This window comes from Orycteropus afer, unplaced genomic scaffold (genome assembly GCF_000298275.1).
Source record: "Orycteropus afer afer isolate SDZICR_OR568_19922 unplaced genomic scaffold, OryAfe1.0 scaffold00042, whole genome shotgun sequence".
Classification (NCBI taxonomy): Eukaryota; Metazoa; Chordata; class Mammalia; order Tubulidentata; family Orycteropodidae; genus Orycteropus; species Orycteropus afer.
The window spans coordinates 4,789,479-4,808,906 of record NW_006921629.1 but is presented as its reverse complement, the minus strand read 5'-3'; the positions used below and the strand labels follow the sequence as shown (position 1 = coordinate 4,808,906).

The 19,428-nt window shown below is 37.8% G+C and overlaps 1 protein-coding gene across 1 annotated transcript in view; it reads left to right on the top strand.

The window, feature by feature from the left end:
* NF1 (neurofibromin 1) overlaps nucleotides 1-19,428 on the top strand; it is a 388,569-nt gene that overhangs the window by 252,018 nt on the left and 117,123 nt on the right. The window contains exons 35-36 of the mRNA XM_007937345.2: nucleotides 987-1,133; nucleotides 4,391-4,501. Coding sequence (XP_007935536.1) covers nucleotides 987-1,133; nucleotides 4,391-4,501 — 258 coding nt within the window. The remainder of the gene's footprint in view (nucleotides 1-986; nucleotides 1,134-4,390; nucleotides 4,502-19,428) is intronic.

Genomic DNA, 19,428 nt, shown 5'->3' with positions numbered 1-19,428 from the left:
TGACTTGACGGCAACTAACAAAAAACCATGGTGAAATTATATATACATATATATATATATACACATATATATATAATTTCACGATGTTTTTATATATATGTGTGTGTGTATATATATGTATGTATATAACATTTTTTTTTAAATTTTACAGAAATGATATAGTGAATTGGGGCTCTTCACTCAATAGAGTATATTTGAGATTTATTATTGGACTTATATTTGTATTCCATTGAATAATTCTGTCATAGTTATTTTCACATTATCAAACTGATGAACATTTAGGCTTATTTCCACTTTTTCACCATCAAAAATGGTGCAATAGGTATCTGTGTACTTGTCTCCTTGTGTATTAATAAATATAGAATTGCTGGCTCCTGGGTTATGTAATACAGCCTCATCTCTACTAGGTACTGCCAACTTGCTTTTCAGAGTGTGTGCCACTTTACACTGTGACCTACACCGTGTGAGAGTACCTCTTTGTACATGTCCTCACCAAACTTGGCATTATCAGACTTAATAATTTTTATCAATTTGATGTTTGGTAAATGGTATCTTATTATTCTCATCTAGCTTTAACTATTGAATAGTTAACTGAAAATCCCTATATACTCTGGTTAATCAGGGATCTCATACAAGGGGCAATATGCTCAATTCCTAAATAGTGCTTTCTCAAGATAGATTCTTTTCCTAATGAGAAACTAAAGGATCAGAATGTTATTTTTACTTACTGATTGGTTGCCCTTTAGTGGTAATGCATTAAAAATCATAGGGGAAAATGTAATATTTTTATATAAATTTTATAGTTTGGGGTATGATCATATTTCTAAGATGTTTCAGTATATGCCTATTGTCTTATTGGTCTTATTTACAAATCAGAAATCACTGCTAACATTAAAAGAGGAAAGCAGCCAATGGCAGTCTAAAGAAATGTGTACCGTTAAATGTGAAATGCTCCTTTTTTAAAAGAAATAATTTGCTGTATCTAGGGATCATAAAGCTGTTGGAAGACGACCTTTTGATAAGATGGCAACACTCCTTGCGTACTTGGGTCCTCCAGAGCACAAACCCGTGGCAGACACCCACTGGTCCAGCCTTAACCTGACCAGTTCCAAGTTTGAAGAATTCATGACGAGGTAAAGTACGCCTTTGAATTGACAATTACTTTCTTTTTGGTTGAGGTGCAAAGTTTACCAAGCCACTTGTTAGATATGCTTGTATTCTGATAAAAGATTATCAGGAAAGATATACCTAATAACCACATTGCTATGTTTTGGGATCACAAAATTGATATACATATATATCATATACATAATTGAAATATGCTTTTTTTAAAAGAAGATTTTCTTAGAAAAATAACAGTTTCTTACACTAAATAGTGTTTTATTAGTTACTTTGATATGCTTTCTCATTTAATATTTATGATGGAAGATAGATAACATTCTTTTCATATAATAGGGAAAAATATAACTCAATATGAATAACTGATTTGCCCAAGATTCTATACCTAGTGCTTAGATCCTTTATTTGTAAGTACTGGACTCGTTCTACTACACTATAACATTTTTTAGGACCCTCCAAAAAGTTTATGGTATTAATTTCTTCTAGGTTGAGGTTCAAAAAATTTAGAATACTACAATATTGTTACAAAATTTCTGTGGACAGTTGTTTTAAATCTCATTTAAATTAGTTGAACTAAAAGATCCTCATTGTCAGGCACTCATATATATGATGTTATAGTGAAGATAGTTTACTGAATCCTTTAGTCTTCCAGGTACCTTTCATAGTACTTTATGCTTAGGAAGTTCTTCTAAATGGTTTCTGTGTTTTGTTTATGGTATATTCCAGGTGCAGAAGGAAAACAACAATCGTACATTCAGGAGTTAATTCACATAAAATATTTGTATATATTTTGCCTTGCACTCTAAGTGCCTATCATTAACATTAGGTATATGGTATAGTTTTGTACACATGAATTCATTTCTTTGATATTGTTAAAAGAATGCATGAATATGTAACAGTCTCCTTTCCAAATTTTTACCTTTAACTCTGTTAGATGTTTCTTAGTGTAATAAATATTTATTCCAATGTTTATTAAAGGAATATTGCTCATACATAGTTTTTATAGTACGTAATTAACAATTACATAGTATAAAAATATAAAAATATTTTTTCCACCCATTATTACTGGGGATGTCCTAGCCATTTTTCTAAGAAAACCTCTCGGATATTCCTTTTCGCTCAGGATTGTACTTTATCTAATAACGCAGTGTTCTGTGCTTTTGAAGACTAGATGAGCTGACAGATAAAATACATAGATAAGTGTCTGGTACATATCAAGTGTTGAATAAATGTTAAATGTTACTTTTATTCTTTTCTAAATTCCCACTTATACTCATTGAGGCACATTTTTCTAGAAAGAAAAGGTAGCTTTACAACTTTTCTCAGTTATAAAAATAATAACTGTTAAAACTGCTCAAAGCATGAAAAGTCTAAAGAAGAAAGTAAGAAATTCTCCATTATACCTCTTAGAGATAATTCTGCTAACATTTTAGTGTCTAGTCTTTCAGTCGTTTATCTGTCTATGTACATGTGTAACTATGTCCTCTATCAAAGGATATCTATGTAGTTACCATTAATATTAAACAAATGCTGGAACTTCTGGTACCAGTAACATGATGAATTGGTTGAATACCACCACCACGCTGCTGAAAGACACATGAAATACTTAGGTAAAATAGAAAATGTTAAATATTTTTTAAAAATACATAGCTACACAACATACTACACAAAACATTGTTCCACCTCCTACTTTGGCGAGGTAGTGTCTGGGATCTTAAAAGCGTGCAAGCAGCCATCTAGATGCAACCATGGGTCTCTCCTCATTCCTAGCAAAAAAAAAGTGAAGAAAACCAAAGATTCATGGAAACAATTTTAGTCCTTGCAACTGGTACACTATGCAATCCTCAGCCTATACGACTATGAGATCAGAAGAAATAGATGGTGCTGGGCTACCACTGTCAGCCACTCTGAGGAGGATCTGTGTAGGAGATCCTGGATAGAGAGGGAGAACAATGTGGAACAAAACTCAAAATCATTTGGGGGTTAAAAAAAAAAAGGTGGGGGACCAGGTTTGGTTTGTTGGTCTCATAGAGCCTGGTGGAGCCACTGAGACTGTGGTCCCTAGCTGCCCTTCAGGTCTGAAATTAAACCCACACCTGTGGCTTCTAGCCAAACAGAAGACAGGCATATGAATTGAACATTTACCTGAGGTAGACACACTCTTTGGAGAGAACAATCATGGGAGAAAGAAGGCCTGTTTACGCACAGAGAGACAGCTCAGGGCAGGAGTGCACAGAGGGATGGACACAGGGAAGAGGTAACTGTGGGGAGGAAGTGGGAGGGGAGCTGTTGCACGGGGGTAAAGTGTAGTCAGTGTCATGAGACAAAGTGTACATGAACTGCTGTGTGGAAAGTGAATTTGCTCTGTAAATTCTCACCCAAATCACAATTGAAAAATAAATTTTTTTTAAAAATAATATATAGCTAGAAGATATTTTGTGAACAGATTATCTAAAGTACAGTTAGTATACAGAGAGAACAAAATGGAAAATATTAAATAGGTTAAGAGATGCAGACGATACAATGAAAAGGTCTAATAGTGTTCCAGAAATAGAGCTTAGAGAGAACAGGAAAGAGGTGGTATTTGAAGAGATAATGGATGAGAATTTTCCAGGGTTGATGAATGACATGAATCTTCAGATGAAACAAGCACAATGAGTCTTAGCAGGATATATAAAATTAAACCATCCTTTATCAGAAATATTTAAATACGTATAGGAACTTAGTATATGATGAAAGTGGTATTCAAAATCACAAGTTTAGGATGGACTTTTAATAAGTGGTATTGGTTCAGTTGAACAGCCATCTGGGAAAAGATGCTTACTGCCATTCATGAAGATAAACTCCCCATGAATCAAAGAAGAAAATGTGAGCAATTTCCTTTTTAACTGAGTTGAGGGCCTTGCTCACTAACTCCCAATCCCTAAGCCAGAAAAGAAAAGATTGATAAACTGAGCTCTTTAAAAACAGATAAATAAACAAAACTCAAAAACTTGTGTTCAGGGGGAGAGGAGGGAATGGAGATCCCTTGAGTGTAAACAGTCCTGTGGTTAACTCATAATATTTTTCTTCCATTATTTTTAAAAGTAGACAGTGGTTGAGGGAAACTTTTTTGGTGTGCATGTTGCCAAATTACCTTTTAGAAAGCTGTTGCTTTTTAAATATTTTGTCATTTTAAAAATATTTTACCATTGTTCTATCATAGATTTTTGTGAATACTCAGTGGACAGTACAAAACTTATGAGCTATTCTGTTCTTTTTTTTCTTTCAGGCACCAGGTACATGAAAAAGAAGAGTTTAAGGCTTTGAAAACATTAAGTATTTTCTACCAAGCTGGGACCTCCAAAGCTGGGAATCCTATTTTTTATTATGTTGCACGAAGGTAAGAAATGCTGTGTTTTTGTTTTCTCTTAGCAGATTTGTTTAAACTCTGAGCAAATACAGAGACATAGCAAGCTTGAGTTTTCTCATTTGACTTAACAGAAATTGAAGACAAGTTTACCTGGGATTATAATCTTGGTTAAGTACCCATCCTGTTCCAAAATGATGCTTAGTGTATTAGAAATTGGTTTTTAGGCTGCCTATTTCATACTGACTTTTCTTTCCTACATCAATTTTTTTTAGTATTACTTACAACAGATTAAAAAAAATAAGGTGTTTTAGGTAATATTAAAAAATTAATTAAGAATAAAAAGTTGCAAAGAATCTTTTGGGGGTATATTCTGATTAGATAGTATAATGTGATAATTTTTTGTAAGCAGACATAAAATTTTAAGAGTCTGTATCTGAGAACTTTTAGTAATATGCTATGTAATGCAGCAGCAGGGTGGTTTAGAAAATTATTTAGAGGTGATATGGGAAATCTCTATAAAGATGACCAGCAAATTGATTGTGTTGGTTCTTGCTATCCTCAGTCAAGGCTAGTTCCTAGAAAACCTTTCTGGAGATGCTATGAGCTCCTCATCAATGATCGTTGTAATGCTTGCATTGCTTTCTCTGCCATTGTCTTTTCATTCTTGCCTCGTTCTGCTTTCCTTTTGAGAACATACCTGTTATATTATTTGGTCATTGTTATTTTTTCCCATTTAGTATGATGTAAGTTCATGGTAATTGAACCTTAGAAACATTGTGATATGGTAGCGTGAACTCTGGCTCTGAAATTTCAAGGACTTTGATTAGTCTCCTTCTCCTATTTATCAGCACTTACATAGAACTTGAGAAGTTGCAAACAGTTAATGTGCTTGGCTGATAAACAAACGGCAGTTCAAATTTACCCAGAGACACCTCAGAAGAAAGGCGTGGCAAACTGCTTCTGAAGAATCAGCCCTGGAAAGCCCTGTGGAATGCAGTTCTACTTTAAAACACATAGGATCACCATGAGTAGGAGTCAGCTTGATGGTGACTGGGTTGGTTTTTGATGTAGGAGTTAATCTTTCTGACTTTTCTGAATTTAGTCACATTGAGGAACTATGTCACTAGACTTAATGAACATTGGTGGCAAAATTTAGCAATTTATAGGAAACAAATTGAGGTTGAGAAATGGTGTGAGAAGAATGAAAAAAGGAAGGTAGAGGGAAAACTCAAATCTTTCCTATCCTGTTGTCTTATCCTAGGGAGTTTATTCAACTAGGGTTAGGTAGTGACCCCTTACTAAAAGTACCTATTTGATATGATACACAAAGCATAGATTCATTGACATTATTAAGCTTTTTTTTTTTTAATGTTCCTTCAATAAAGTACACTCTATCTGTTTTTTGTCTGTAATATATTGTAAATTTGTTTAATTGGATGTTTCAGACAATACTGCCTTCGTGAGTTGCATTGTTTCTTTTAAGACAAAAAGTACAACTAGTAGGGAGCAGCATTGCAGTTCAAACCTAGGTCTGTCAGACAATAGCTATACTTTTAACAACTACACTATTAATAACATGAAGCAGCATTATTATTTATTATAAAGGCCAAAAAAAAACAAAAGTAAGCAGAATTGGCACCACCACCCCGTTTTTTTTTTTTTTTTTTACTGTAATGACATATTACTATAACATTCAGGGGACATGGTGACAAAGATGGTTATGTTGCTTTTTTAGAACACTGTAATTTCTTCCTATTAGATTCCACTTTTTTCTCTTAAAATCAAAACAAAACAAAAACTTAACCCACACATCATTCCTTAGCAACACTCCCCTCCCACCGCAAAAAAAAAAACCACATACACACAGACGTTTTGGTTAAATGCCACCGACATAATTTTTTTAATGTGAACATCTGAGTTTCAGTTGAGTTTTACAAACATTTAAAGGCAAACATAATATTTTTCTTGTTTTAAGATTAATAGGATTGTGCATTGTTTTAAAATAATATAAGAAAGGGAACCATCATATTATGGTAATAATTAAACTTTCACAATTAAAATTTGCAAACAATCAAATTAAGTGAGGATAATGATAATTTCTTAAGTAGTAAGTTGAAATAAAATTTTTTAGTGTGCTTATTGTCATTCAGTAGGTAATAATGAACTGTGATAAGAATGCAGGCATTTCAAGTTCATTTCAGCCTAAGTGCACACACAAGAGCAAAAATATTATATAGGAAAAAAAGGGAGTATTGTCCATTGGATTGAGTATGGTGCTATCACTTGTCTTAGTATTGAAGGTTGTTGCTTTCTTTTGGGTCACTGCTGTCTTCACAGTTGTCTTAGGATTCGAGGTCATCTTGGCAGTCAGAGTTGTCTTGAGATTCGGGTTCATCTTGGGAGTCGAGGTTATGTGGGAATTTAGAATCAGGGTCTTCTGGGGATTTGAGGTTGTCAGTGTTGGAGTTATTCTTGATGTGTTTTCAACAAGCATGAGTAGTAGGCTGATCAGTGATAGCTTGAACATCATTTCCTTCTGTTTCAAAATAATGATGTAAATTTAATCTAACACTTGGATCACAAACAAATAGGAGAACACATACCCTTCATTGTGTTCATTCAGGAAATTCATTTTATAGAAATGTTTACTTGTTCATTGCTTATTAGTGAACAAATGAATAGCTTCCCTTTCATTGCTCTTAACATCTGCTGAGCAGTTTTCTATCTAGGACCACTCACTTAGGGGAGAAATAGCTAAAGACTAAAAAGAGATCTTGATATGGCTTTAAAAAAAATTAAAAAAAAATAAAAATAAATAAAACAACACATAGTGCAATCAGTGTAGGGGCTTTAGCACTATATTGCATAGGCAGAGGGTAAAAGACAATTTTAGAGGGTAGAGTGACAAAACAAATAGTATTTCCTTATGGTTTCTCATGGGACTTTATACTAAAGATTTAAGATTTATTTAATCCTTATTCCAAAGATTTAGGCACAAATTAAGATAATACTTCTATTTGCTCCAAAGACAAATTGACATTAAACCAAAGATTGAAGTTTCCTCAGTACTGCAATGAGGTCACCTTAATTTTTTCCAACTTTTAAAAAAATTCTCTAGTTCTTAGAGAATTTCATCATTTTTAAGATAGAAGGAAATTTAGAAGTGATCAAAATCAACCCCTTCATTTTACAAATGAGCTCAGACAGACATGAAGCTTTATTTGTCTGAGGATGCATATCTGCATATCTGCTAATAACCAGAACTAGAACTTGAGTCTGAGTCTAGACCTATGTTGTTTAGTAGATGTGGACTGTGAAGTCATAGTATATACATACACCAAAGGTTTAATAGTAAACCGTTTTTAAAGTGAGACTAATTTTTTTTTTCTATCCTGTATTCAAATCTAATGCCTTGCCACATTTGAGGTAATGCAGCCAGCCCATGTTGGACATGGTTAAATGAGTCAGTATTTTTCTGCTTTTTAAAACTTAAACCTCAAACTTTAATTTTAGGAACTTATATTCTGAAAGTTACATTTGGCTCTAATTTATAATAAAGAAGATTTCAAATGAACATTACCTGTTAATATTCTTCTTTGAAGATAAAAAGCTTACACTTTTTCCAGTGTCCTATGGGGAATCTAATTTCCTGCTCACTGCGTACTGTTTAAGTGCAATTAGGAAGTCATGTGTTCTAAACTTGACCTGCCATTTGTTCTTTGGAAATGTCCTATTGAGTGTTTCTCAAACAACCAGTGTAAACACATGGGCTTTGGCAGAGATCAAGGAACTCAAAATAGTTTTTTAAAGAAAATCTCACTTATTTAAAGGACCCACTGAATACCACTTTGTTAATACTCCTATCCATGTATACATTCATGAATTTCTTCACTAGATTGACTTTAACTAATTGAATATACTATTTTGCCTGCTGTGGTTTCATAATTTAAAATATAGGAAGTAAGTATATTAGAGATAGGTTTTTGTTTTGTTTTTTTAAAAAGCATATGTGTATTTTATGTATGTTTATAGGGTAGATTCTAAGCATGGTTATTTTGAAGTTTAAAACATAATTTAGGAAATAGCTTTTTGGAAATTCAATTTTTGATAATTAAAGTAACCCATCAGAATAGAAGTTAAACTTTATTAATATAAAACTAAATAAGGAAAAGGTTGCATATGAAAGCATTTATTTCATATTTACTTCATAGGTTTTGTTGTTGTTACTGTGTTGTTGTTTTAATATATTAAACCACCTGCTTTAAAACACATTGAGTAAGTTCTTTAAAGGAATTTTTTCTTTCAGTCAATCCTTTTCCTTGATAATTAGCATACAGTTGCACTGTGCTGTTTTCATCACATTGGCCAGCACTAATAAAAGTTGCAGGGCTGTGAACAATGGTGTTGACATTCAAGGAAAGTACTACATAAATGGCAGAAGTACAAGTCAGTACGTGTTCCTTACTTGTTTTACTTTGCTGTGAAGAATTTTTTTCTCCTGATTCAATAAAACCAGTGTTTGCATATGACATAGAACCTCACCTAACTGGAGGTCAGCATGGTCAGAGCTCAACAAACAAACAAACAAAGGCCCCTTGGCAACCAAAGCAGATAGAGATCTGGATACTAAAGATGATGTGAAGGGATTTGGCACTGTCCACTCTCTACTTATTTTTTTACTCTGTGTCATTTCCTTCTGAGGTATCTAATAGATCATGAGAACAGTAACAACATTAATACTTTGGACTTAAACAGACCGACTACCTGTGATTTCTCATTCTGTGTTTCCAGTCCTGACCTTTCGAGTGCTAGACCTATCCAACTCTTTATTGATGTTTCAGACACTTGTGCAAAAGTCAGTATTTCCCCCTTCCTATGCTTGTACCCAAATACATTCTTCTCATAATATTTTTCTGAGTTAATTGCAAAAACACCAGCCAAATGGCTCTCCATCCTTGAATTTCTCATTATCTTCTCTTTCTTACTGATCTTTAGGTCCCCCAGTCTCTTGATAATGATTAAGTAAAATTTAAAATCCTGAACTCTCCAGCACTCAAATATTCCTAAACAAAAATCATTTGCCATTATATAGGTCTTTAAGTAGCTCCCCATCTCTGTATCTTTATGCAGATTCTACCATCTGCCCAAAGTACTTTTTTTCTTCTTTTAAAATTTCATTTTTCTTTCAAGGTTTGTCTCTGAAGTCAGCACTTTTCCTACCCTTGAAAATCAATCAGTATAGGACTGTATCCTTCTAGGACACTTATCAGAGTCCTCTTTTTACTATAGATGTGTCCTAAATCTTTCTCCCACCGTATTCTGGCTTTCTTGTGGTGAAGTAACAGCTTTTATTCTTTGTATTTCTCTACCTTCTAGCTTGTATGGAAAAGACACACACGCACACACAAAAAAACAATGGAATTCATTTACATACTTCCTGTTTGTTTTTCTGTGCCTGAAGGCTTATATCAGTAATGATGTCTAAAATAATAAATGACAGATTTGGTCATATGCTATTTTCCGTGCATCATTATCATAAACTTGGAAGGCACAGGCTTGAGTATAAGGCTGGCCTCTACTTTGTGGCTGCTCTTTTGAGAGTTTCATTTCGTTAATATGAATTATAATGAACATTCATAATCCCGGACCTGTAATTCTGAAGTCTAAGAACTTCTAGAAACCTAAAGTCTTGGCAAAAAGAATTGGCATTAAAACTTACTTGGTGGAAACATTATGGCCCCTAGTCACCCTTCAGGCCTGGAATTGATTTTACTTCTTGGCTTAACTTTTGGCCAAGCAGTTGACAGGGTTAGGAGGCCAGATAGGTATGTTCCTTGGAACAATCAGCGGTGGAAGATAAGGTAGCATTTGCACAGGGAGAAAGCTCAGAAGGCAGGAATACATAGGAAGGGAAGGACACAGGAAAGAAGTAACCACAGGGAAGAAGTGGAAAGAGAGCTGTTACATTGTGGGGACTGCAGTCATTGTCGCAAAATAAAATGTGTACAAACTGTAGAATGGAAAACAAATTTGCGGTGTAAACTTTCACTCAAATCGTGGTAGAAAGTTTTGGGGAAAAAAACTTATTTAGTGGAAACACATGACCTGCGTTGGCCTGAATCTTTTGTTATATTTGTTATTATCATCTTTATTTGTCTCACTTAGTGTGACTATTCATGCTCACTGCAGAAATTGTTGTTGTTAGTTAATTGCCATGGAGTCAACTCCAGTTCATGGTGACCCCATGTAGAATAGCACAAAACTATCCTATCTTCATGACTGTTGATATACTCAAGTTAGTTTTTACAGCTGCTGTATATTTTGAGTATCTTCTAACCTAGGGGGCTCATCGTTCCACACTGTATTGGATAATTTGTTGTGATCCATAGGGTTTTCAGTGGCTGATTTTCAGAACTTGGTCTCTAGGCCTTTCCTCCTAGTCTGTCTTAGTCTGAAAGCTCTGCTGAAAGCTGTGCTCCATGAGTGACAGTGCTGGTGTTTGTGATACTAGTAGATAGGTAGTGGCAGAAATGTTGCATTCCCTCAAGTTGATTTGGACTCATAGTGACCCTATAGAACAGAGTAGAAATGCCCCATAGGTTTTCCTAGGTTGTAATCTTTATGATAGAATTTTGCAAGACCAATGACTTACTCATTGCAGATACCTTTTTCAACAACACAAACGACGGCTATAGATATGTACTTTGCCAGATGGAGTACACAAGAATCAGATCGACTACATCTGTGACAAGAGGCAATGAAGAAGCTCAATATCTTCAGCCAAAACAAGGCCAGGAGCTGACTGTGGAACAGATCATCAGTTACTCATATGCAAGTTCAAGTTGAAGCTGAAGACAATTAAAACAAGCCCACGAGAGCCAAAATATGACCTTGATCCCTCTAGAGAATAGATTTGATCCATCAAACACCAAGGACTGAAAACCAGAGGAGTTGTGGGATGACATCAAGAACATTATCCATGAAGAAGAAAGCAAAAGATCATTAAAAAAAGACAGGAAAGGAAGAACAAACCAAAATGAATGTCAGAAGATACTCTGAACCTTGCCTTTAAGCAAAGAGTAGCTAAAGCAAATGGAAAAAATGACAAGATAAAAGAGCTGAACAGAAGATTTCAAAGAAGAGCTTGAAAAGACAGAGTTATTATAATGAAATGTGCAAAGATGTGGAGTTGGCAAGCCAAAAGGAAAGAACACACTCGGTATTTCTCAAGCTGAAAGAACTGAAGAAAAATTTAAGCCTTAAGTTGCCATATTGAAAGATTCTGTGGGATATAATTGAATGATGCAGGAAACATCAAAAGAAGATGGAAGGAATACACAGAGTCACCATACCAAAAAGAATTGGTCAGTGTTCATCCATTTCAGGAGGTGGCATATAATCAAGAACCAGTGGTTTTGAAGGAAGAAGTCTAACCTGCACTGAAGGGATTGGTGAAAAACAAGGCTCCAGGAATTGACGGAATACCCATTGAGATATTTCAACAAACGGAGGCCATGCTGGAGGCACTCACTTGTCCATGTCAAGAGATTTGGAAGACAGCTTCCTGGCCAATTGACTAGAAAAGATCCATATTTGTACCCTTTCCAAAGAAAGATGATCCCACAGAATATGGAAATTATCGAACAATATCATTAATGTCACACACAAGTAACATCTTACTGAAGATAACTCAAAAACGGCTGCAGCAGTTTATTGACAGAGAACTTCCAGAGGTGCAAGCAGGATTCAGAAGAGGATGTGGAACGAGGGGTATCATTGCAGATGTCACATGCATCTTGGCTCAAAGCAGAGAATACCAGAAAGATGTTTGTGTTTTGTTGACTATGCAAAAGCGTTTCATTGTGTGGATTATAACAAATTGTGGATAACATTGAGAACAGTGGGAATTCCAGAACACTTGATTGTACTCATGAGGAACCTGTACATAGACCAGGAGGCTGACGTTAGATACTGCGTGGTTTAAAATGAAGAAGGGAGTACGTCAGGGTTGTATCCTTTCACCATACTTATTTAATCTGTATACTGAGCAAATACTCTGCGAAGCTGGACTATATGAAGAAGAATGTGACATCAAGATTGGAGGAAGAATCATTAACAACCTGAGATACGCTGACAACACAACTTTGCTTGCTAAAAGTGAGGATGACTTGAAGCACTTATTGATGAAGACTGAAGACTACAGTCTGCACTATGGATTATACCTTAATACAAAGAAAACAAAAGCCATCACAACTGAACCTCTAAGCAGTATCACAATAAATGGAGAAAAGATTGAAGTTGTCAAAGACTTCACATTGCTTGGTTCTGCAATCGACGCCAGTGGAAGCAGCAGTCGGGACATCAGATGATGTATAGCACTGGGCAAGCCGCCTACAAAAGACCTCTTTCAAGTGCTGAAGAGCAAAGATGTCTCCTTGAGGACTGGGGTACACAAGCCTTGATATTTTCATTCGCCTCATATGCATGTGAGAGCTAGACGAGGAATAAGGAAGACTGAAGAAGAATTGACGCTTTTGAGTTGTGGTGCTGGTGAAGAATGCTGAAAGTATGATGGACTGCTAAAAGAACTAACAAATCTATCCTGGAGGAAGTGCAGCTTAATGCTCCTTGGAAGTGAGAATGGCCAGACTTTGTCTCACCTACTTTGGTCATGTTACCAGAAGGAACCATTCCCTGGAGAAGGATTTCATGCTTGGTAAGGTGGAGCATCGACAAAAGGAGGGGAAGGCCCCAATGAGATGGATTGACATGGTGGTTGTGGTGATGGGCTCAAGTATAGCAAGGATCGTGGAACTGGACTGGGTGGTGTTTCATTCTGCTGTGCGTAGGGTCGCTATGAGTTAAGGATGATTCAACAGCACCTAACAACATAACAACCACAACTCCATACCCTGAGAGACTAACTTGTGTTAGTATGTCATTAGGTTTCTTTCCTGTCTGGCTTCCAGTTTAGCCCATAGGAAATAAAAGCAGGTTGAAGAGAAGGAAAGAGTAAGTTTGGAGTATACATCCTATCTTAATTATCTATTGTTTCTGTAACAGAAATCCCACAAGTGAATGGTTTTAGCAAACAAATTTATTTTCTCATGGTTGAGGAGGCTAGAAATCTGAATTCATGCGACCGGCTCTAGTTAGGCGCGCTCTCTCTCTCTCCCCTTCTGCTCTAGGGGAAGGTCTTTGTCTCTTGTCCAGGGCTTCTAATCTGTTTATTCTCATTGGACTTGATGCTGAGAATTTGCCTAAGAATTCAGATGAGAACCACAAGTTTGTGAGTCGACACGACACTCTTGCTTCTTACCAGCTGGCTACAAACAAATGTGTGGTTTCCCCACTACCTTTAGGATACCAGGCACAAGCCCAGGGGTTCCCAGCTTCCCTCACTTCTGACCTGCTAGCTCCCATGGCTACCTTAGGTTCTGTAATTCACTGGAATGATGGCAGAACTCACAGAAAATGCTGTACTTATGCTAACAATTTCATTTAAGTCAAAAAGGATACAAATGAAGAGATGGATAAGGTGAGATCTGGGAGTGTTTCACTGTGGCGCTTCTGTGTCCTAAAGGAGACAGACATATCACCCTCCTGAGAGCAGATGTTTTTCACCAACCAATGGGGATTCAATGTCCAGATCTTTTATTAGGGGTCTCATTATATAATGCAAATTCTAGCCCCTCTTCCTTGAGGTCACTGGATGTTGCAAGATGATCACAAGGTGGGTCTTCCTGGCCTGGCCAGCTGCCAGCCTTGAGTTGCCTCATTATCTCACTAACCTCTTTGTTAGGTGTGATCTGGAGTTTTTTTAACAAAGACAAATTCCAAGATTTTTTTAGAGACCAAATTCTTTGAGTAAAGCTGATATAAACCCCACAGATGTTGTCAACAGGATTTTCTATGTCTTTACATATTGATTCTTTCAAACCTTTTAAGCAAATGGGGAATATTAATCTAATTTATAAAATCGCCTGAACAATTATAAATTTTCATGTAACAGTTTCTTGAAAATTTCATGTAGCAGTTTTATATGTTACTTTGTTGTTGTTGTTGTTGTTGTTATGTGCCGGTTGATTGGACCTGACTCATAGCCACCCCTCCTTGGGTTTCCAAGGCAGTATCACTACAGAAGTAGGATTGCCCCATCTTCCTTCCGAGGAATGGCTGGTGGGTTTGAACCACCAGCCTTCTGGTTAGCAGTCAAGTGCCTTAGGCACTATGCTACCAGAGCTCCCATATGTTACTTTAGTAACAGGTATAACTTTCTTTTCTATAAATTTTATCTTTGGTCTTTTTGGGGTTTTAGCTCATGAAAAGGATGCTTGATCCTTGAATAGCAATTATGTGTTGGCAATGGAAGTACTTTGACTTTTTAGAAACCCTGTTGAATGTTGTAGCTGCCTCTGTGCTCATTGTACCTGTCCTTTAGGTCCCTAATATGTATAATTTGAAGTTCAGATTTGAACTTAGGTATGTTTGGTGACTTCTGAAAACAGTTCATGTTTTTAGGATTAAAAGTTATATCATACAATTGGATTTTTACCTTTATTTAAAAGTAGGACATTAGAAAATTTTAACTGTTACGCAACAGCTAGTATGGACAAGTGGCTTTTTCGTGTGAACAGTAACTTTTCTTGAAAATATTTGGAAGCTCCTGAGAAAGTACATGTGGTAGTTATGTTTGTGTGTCGACTTCGCTGGGCCTGGCTGAGTGGCTGGGTAGCTGGTGGTAGTTATTCCCCATGATAAGACTGGCAGTCAGCTCCATAGTGGGATCTACCACAAGCAGCTGAGTTGCTTCTTTTGGGATGTGGTCTGCTTCCTGTATATAAGGAGAAGCTTTGAAAATGGTCTCTAGCCTGTGGCAGGCTTGGACCTTGCATGTAGCCATGTCGTTGCTCAGCAACCTGCTATGCTCTGCTGACCTTGGGACTTACGATGGACTTAAGTTAATGGCCTGCCGTGTGGTATGGTAACATCGGGACTGTGCCTTTTGACTTGTCAACCTTGGGGCTTCTCAGCCTCAGCAGCCCCAGCTATCTGAGTGAAAAACACCTCTAGCTCCAATGGGTTGGAAGCAGGAGGCAGAGCTGGTCCCTAAGGTGGAGGGGCTTTCACCCAGTCCCTAGAGCCTGGCACTTTGAACTTGGACTTAAAGCCTCCAAATTGTAAGAATAAACTCTTGTTTGTTAAGGTCATCCCATATGTGGTATATTTCTTGTCAGAGCAGCACTAGGTAACCACAACAGTACATAATTTTTGCAAAATTTATGCAAAAGACCAGGTTATGGTTATATTCTAAATAAATGTGAGTACCTTTCAGAATTGTTGTTGTTAGGTGTACAGCAGAATGAAGCAGTACCCAGTCTTGCACCAATATCACAATGTTTGCTATACTTGAGCCCATCACTTACCTACTTTATCAGCCCATCTCGTTGAGGGTTCCCCTTTTCTGCTGACCCTCTACCAAGCATAATATCCATCTCCAGGGTTTGGTCCCTTCTGACAACATGACCAAAATAGGTGAGACAAAGCCTGGCCGTTTTCATTTCTAAGGAGCATTCTGGCTCTGCTTCCTCCAACATAGATTTGTTTGTTCTTTTAGCAGTCCATGGTACATTGAGTTCTTCATCAACACCACAACTCAGATGCATCAGTTCTTCTGTGGTCTTTATTCACTGTCCAGCTCTCACATGCATACAAGGCTATTTGAGATACCACGGCTTAGGTCAGGCACCCCTTAGTCTTCAAAGTGGCATCTTTGCTCTTTAACACTTGTGATAGTTGGAGCTGTGTGTCAACTTGGCTGGACCCCAGTTCTGTATAGTTGTTCCCAGATGGGATTGAATGACTGTGTTCTCAGTGGCCAATCTGTTGAAGGAGAGGTTCCCTAGGGGTGTGGCCTGCTTCCAGGATATCCAGGGACATCCTGGGAAGAGAGACATTCTTCTGTGGATCGGGATTCTGTTGTGCTGCCTACAACTGTCCGCGAGTGAGCAGTCCACCGTTCGGCCTGGAGATCTTGGATTCATTGTTCGTTGGAGTCAGTAGCCAGTGTACTGCCTGCCAGCCTTGAGCTTCTCAGCCCTTGTGGTTGCAGGAGCCAGGAAAAGCCTCCAGCTTGACGTTTGATCCAGGGACTTTGGACCTGCTGGCTTCTATACGTTTGTGAGCCATTTTCCTAAGATAAATTTCTCTCTCTCTTTCTCTCTCTCTTTTTATATATAAGGCTTCCTACATTGGTTCTCCAGTTTGATTAATCTTAATGACACTAGTGACCCTGTGTCTGCTAGTAAAGAGGGCCCTGCTAATCCGTGGCAAGAGGTGGCAAAATTAATATGTGAAATAGCACCACCAATAGATCAAGTACTTGTGAGAAGTGACTTTCTGGGTGATCGGATATTTGATACTTTTCTGCAACTTAGTCAGAATGAGGAGTATAAGGAAGCTGGTTGGTTGGTCCTGCTTACACTAGATAAACTGGTGAAAGAGCGAGATAAGCTCAGAGCTGCTGAGTCTCCGCTTAAGCGCCACATAAAAGACCTCAGTGCTTCCAGCTGTGCTCTGAAAGAAAGCCTGATATCTTCTAGTAACAGAGCTGATATTGATGAAAACCAAACCCAGAGTCTTATTGTAAGGGTGGCTGAATTACAACGCCAACTAAATTGCCAATCCAAAACGGTGTCTGACGTTAAAGTGAGAGCATTGATTGGAAAAAATTGGGATCCTGAAACCTGGAATGGGGACATGTTGTTGTTGTTGTTATGTGCCGTCGAGTCAGCCCCGACTCATAGCGACCCCTCCTTGGGTTTCCGAGGCAGTATCACTATGGAAGTAGGATTGCCCAACCTTCCTTCCGAGGAGTGGCTGGTGGGTTTGAACCTCCAGCCTTCTGGTTAGCAGTCAAGTGCTTTAGCCACTATGCTACAAGAGCTCCTAGAGTGGGGACATATGGAGAGATAAATAGGAAGATCAGGATATGGAGCCTGTAAATTCTGTTGAATCCCTCCCATCTGAACAGATTACTGTAAAACCATTATCCCCTCCCCCTCAGTTTGATGGGACTAGCCAAACTGATCTTGCTGGGTCATTGTTTGAGGCAGAGGCCATGGAAGACATTCCTGAATGCTCTCAGGAACTGCCTCAAGCACCCATTGTTGCTGTGAGATCCATAACTAAAGTCAAGTCCAGGCGAGCTCCAAGAGGTGAAATAGAAAGTGTGACTGAGGAGGTGGTATGCTATACTCTAAAAGACCTACTTGATTTTGCCAACATGTACAGACAGAAACCTGGAGAATATGTATGGGAATGGCTATAGAGGGTGTGGGATAATGATGCAAGGAATGAATGTAAGATTGGATCAGTCTGAGTTTATTGATTTAGGCTTACTAAGTATGGATTCTTCATTTAGTGTCTCAGCTCGAGAGGTTAGGAAAGGATCTAATAGTTTATTTGGTTGGCTTTCTGAAGCATGGATTGTGCAGTGGCCTACCTTAATTAAGTCAAGTTGAAGTACCAGACCTGCCTTGGCATAATGTAGAAGAAGGCTTAGGGAAATTGGCCTGTTAGAATGGATTTATCAGATTAGACCCCTAGAGCCAGAAATGGAGAGTCCAGAAGACACGCCTTTCACCAGTACCATGAGGAATAAATTTGTGAAGGGAGCTCCAGCATCCTTGAAGACTGCTGTGATTGCTATTTTATGTAAATCTGATTTGATAGTTGGAACTTCCCTAATTGAACTAAGACACTTAACTACAATGGGGCTTATTGGACCCCGTGGTAGTAGGGGCCAAGTGGCAGCAGTTATTCGACAAAGGCAAGGTGGGCGTGGTTACCATAATGAACAGCAGAGTCAGAACACTAATCAGAATAGTCTGACTCGTGTGGAATTATGGCATTGGCTATTCGCTCATGGTATTCCTAGTAGTGAAATACATGGCAAGCCTACTAAATATTTACTTGATCTGTATAGACAGAAGAATTCTAGGTCATGTGAACAGCAACCTAGATTGAATTTCCAGAATATAGAGTCACAACCTCTCAATCAATTCCCAGACTTGAGTCAGTTTACAGACCTACAACCTCTTGAATGAAGGGGAGGCCAGGTCCCTTTGAGGAAGGACCCCACTACATTGCCAAAAATCTATAATGTCAGTCTTTCTCTAGCCTTCCCCAAAGGAATCTGAGGCCTTTTACGAGAGTGACTGTTCATTGGGGAAAAGGAAATAATCAGACTTTTCGAGGATTACTGGACACTGCCTCTGAATTGACACTAATTCCAGGAGACCCAAAGCGTCATTGTGGCCCACCAGTCAGAGTGGGGGCATATGGAGGTCAAGTTATTGATGGAGTCTTAGCTAAGGTGCATCTCACAGTGGGTCCAGTGGCTCCCCGAACCACTCTTGTAGTGATTTCCCCAGTACCAGAATGCATAATTGGAATAGATATACTCAGCAATTGGCAGAATTCCCACATTGGCTCCCTGACATGTGGAGTAAGGGCTATTATTGTAGGAAAAACCAAGTGGAAGCCATTAGAACTGCCTCTACCTACAAAAATAGTAAACCAAAAGCAGTACCGCATTTCTGGAGGGGTTGCAGAGATTACTGCCACTATCAAGGATGCAGGGGTGGTGATTCCCACCACATCTCCATTTAATTCACCTATTTAGCCTGTGCAAAAAATAGATGGATCTTGGAGAATGACAGTGGATTATCGTAAACTTAATCAGGTGGTGACTCTATTTGCAGCTACTGTTCCTGATGTGGTTTCATTGCTTGAGCAAATTAGTACATCTCCTGGTACTTGGTATGCAGCTATTGATCTGGCCAATGCTTTTTTCTCAATACCAATTTCAAAAGACCATGAGAAGCAGTTTGCTTTCAGCTGGCAAGGCCAACAGTGTACTTTCTCAGTCTTTCCTCAGGGGTATATCAACTCCC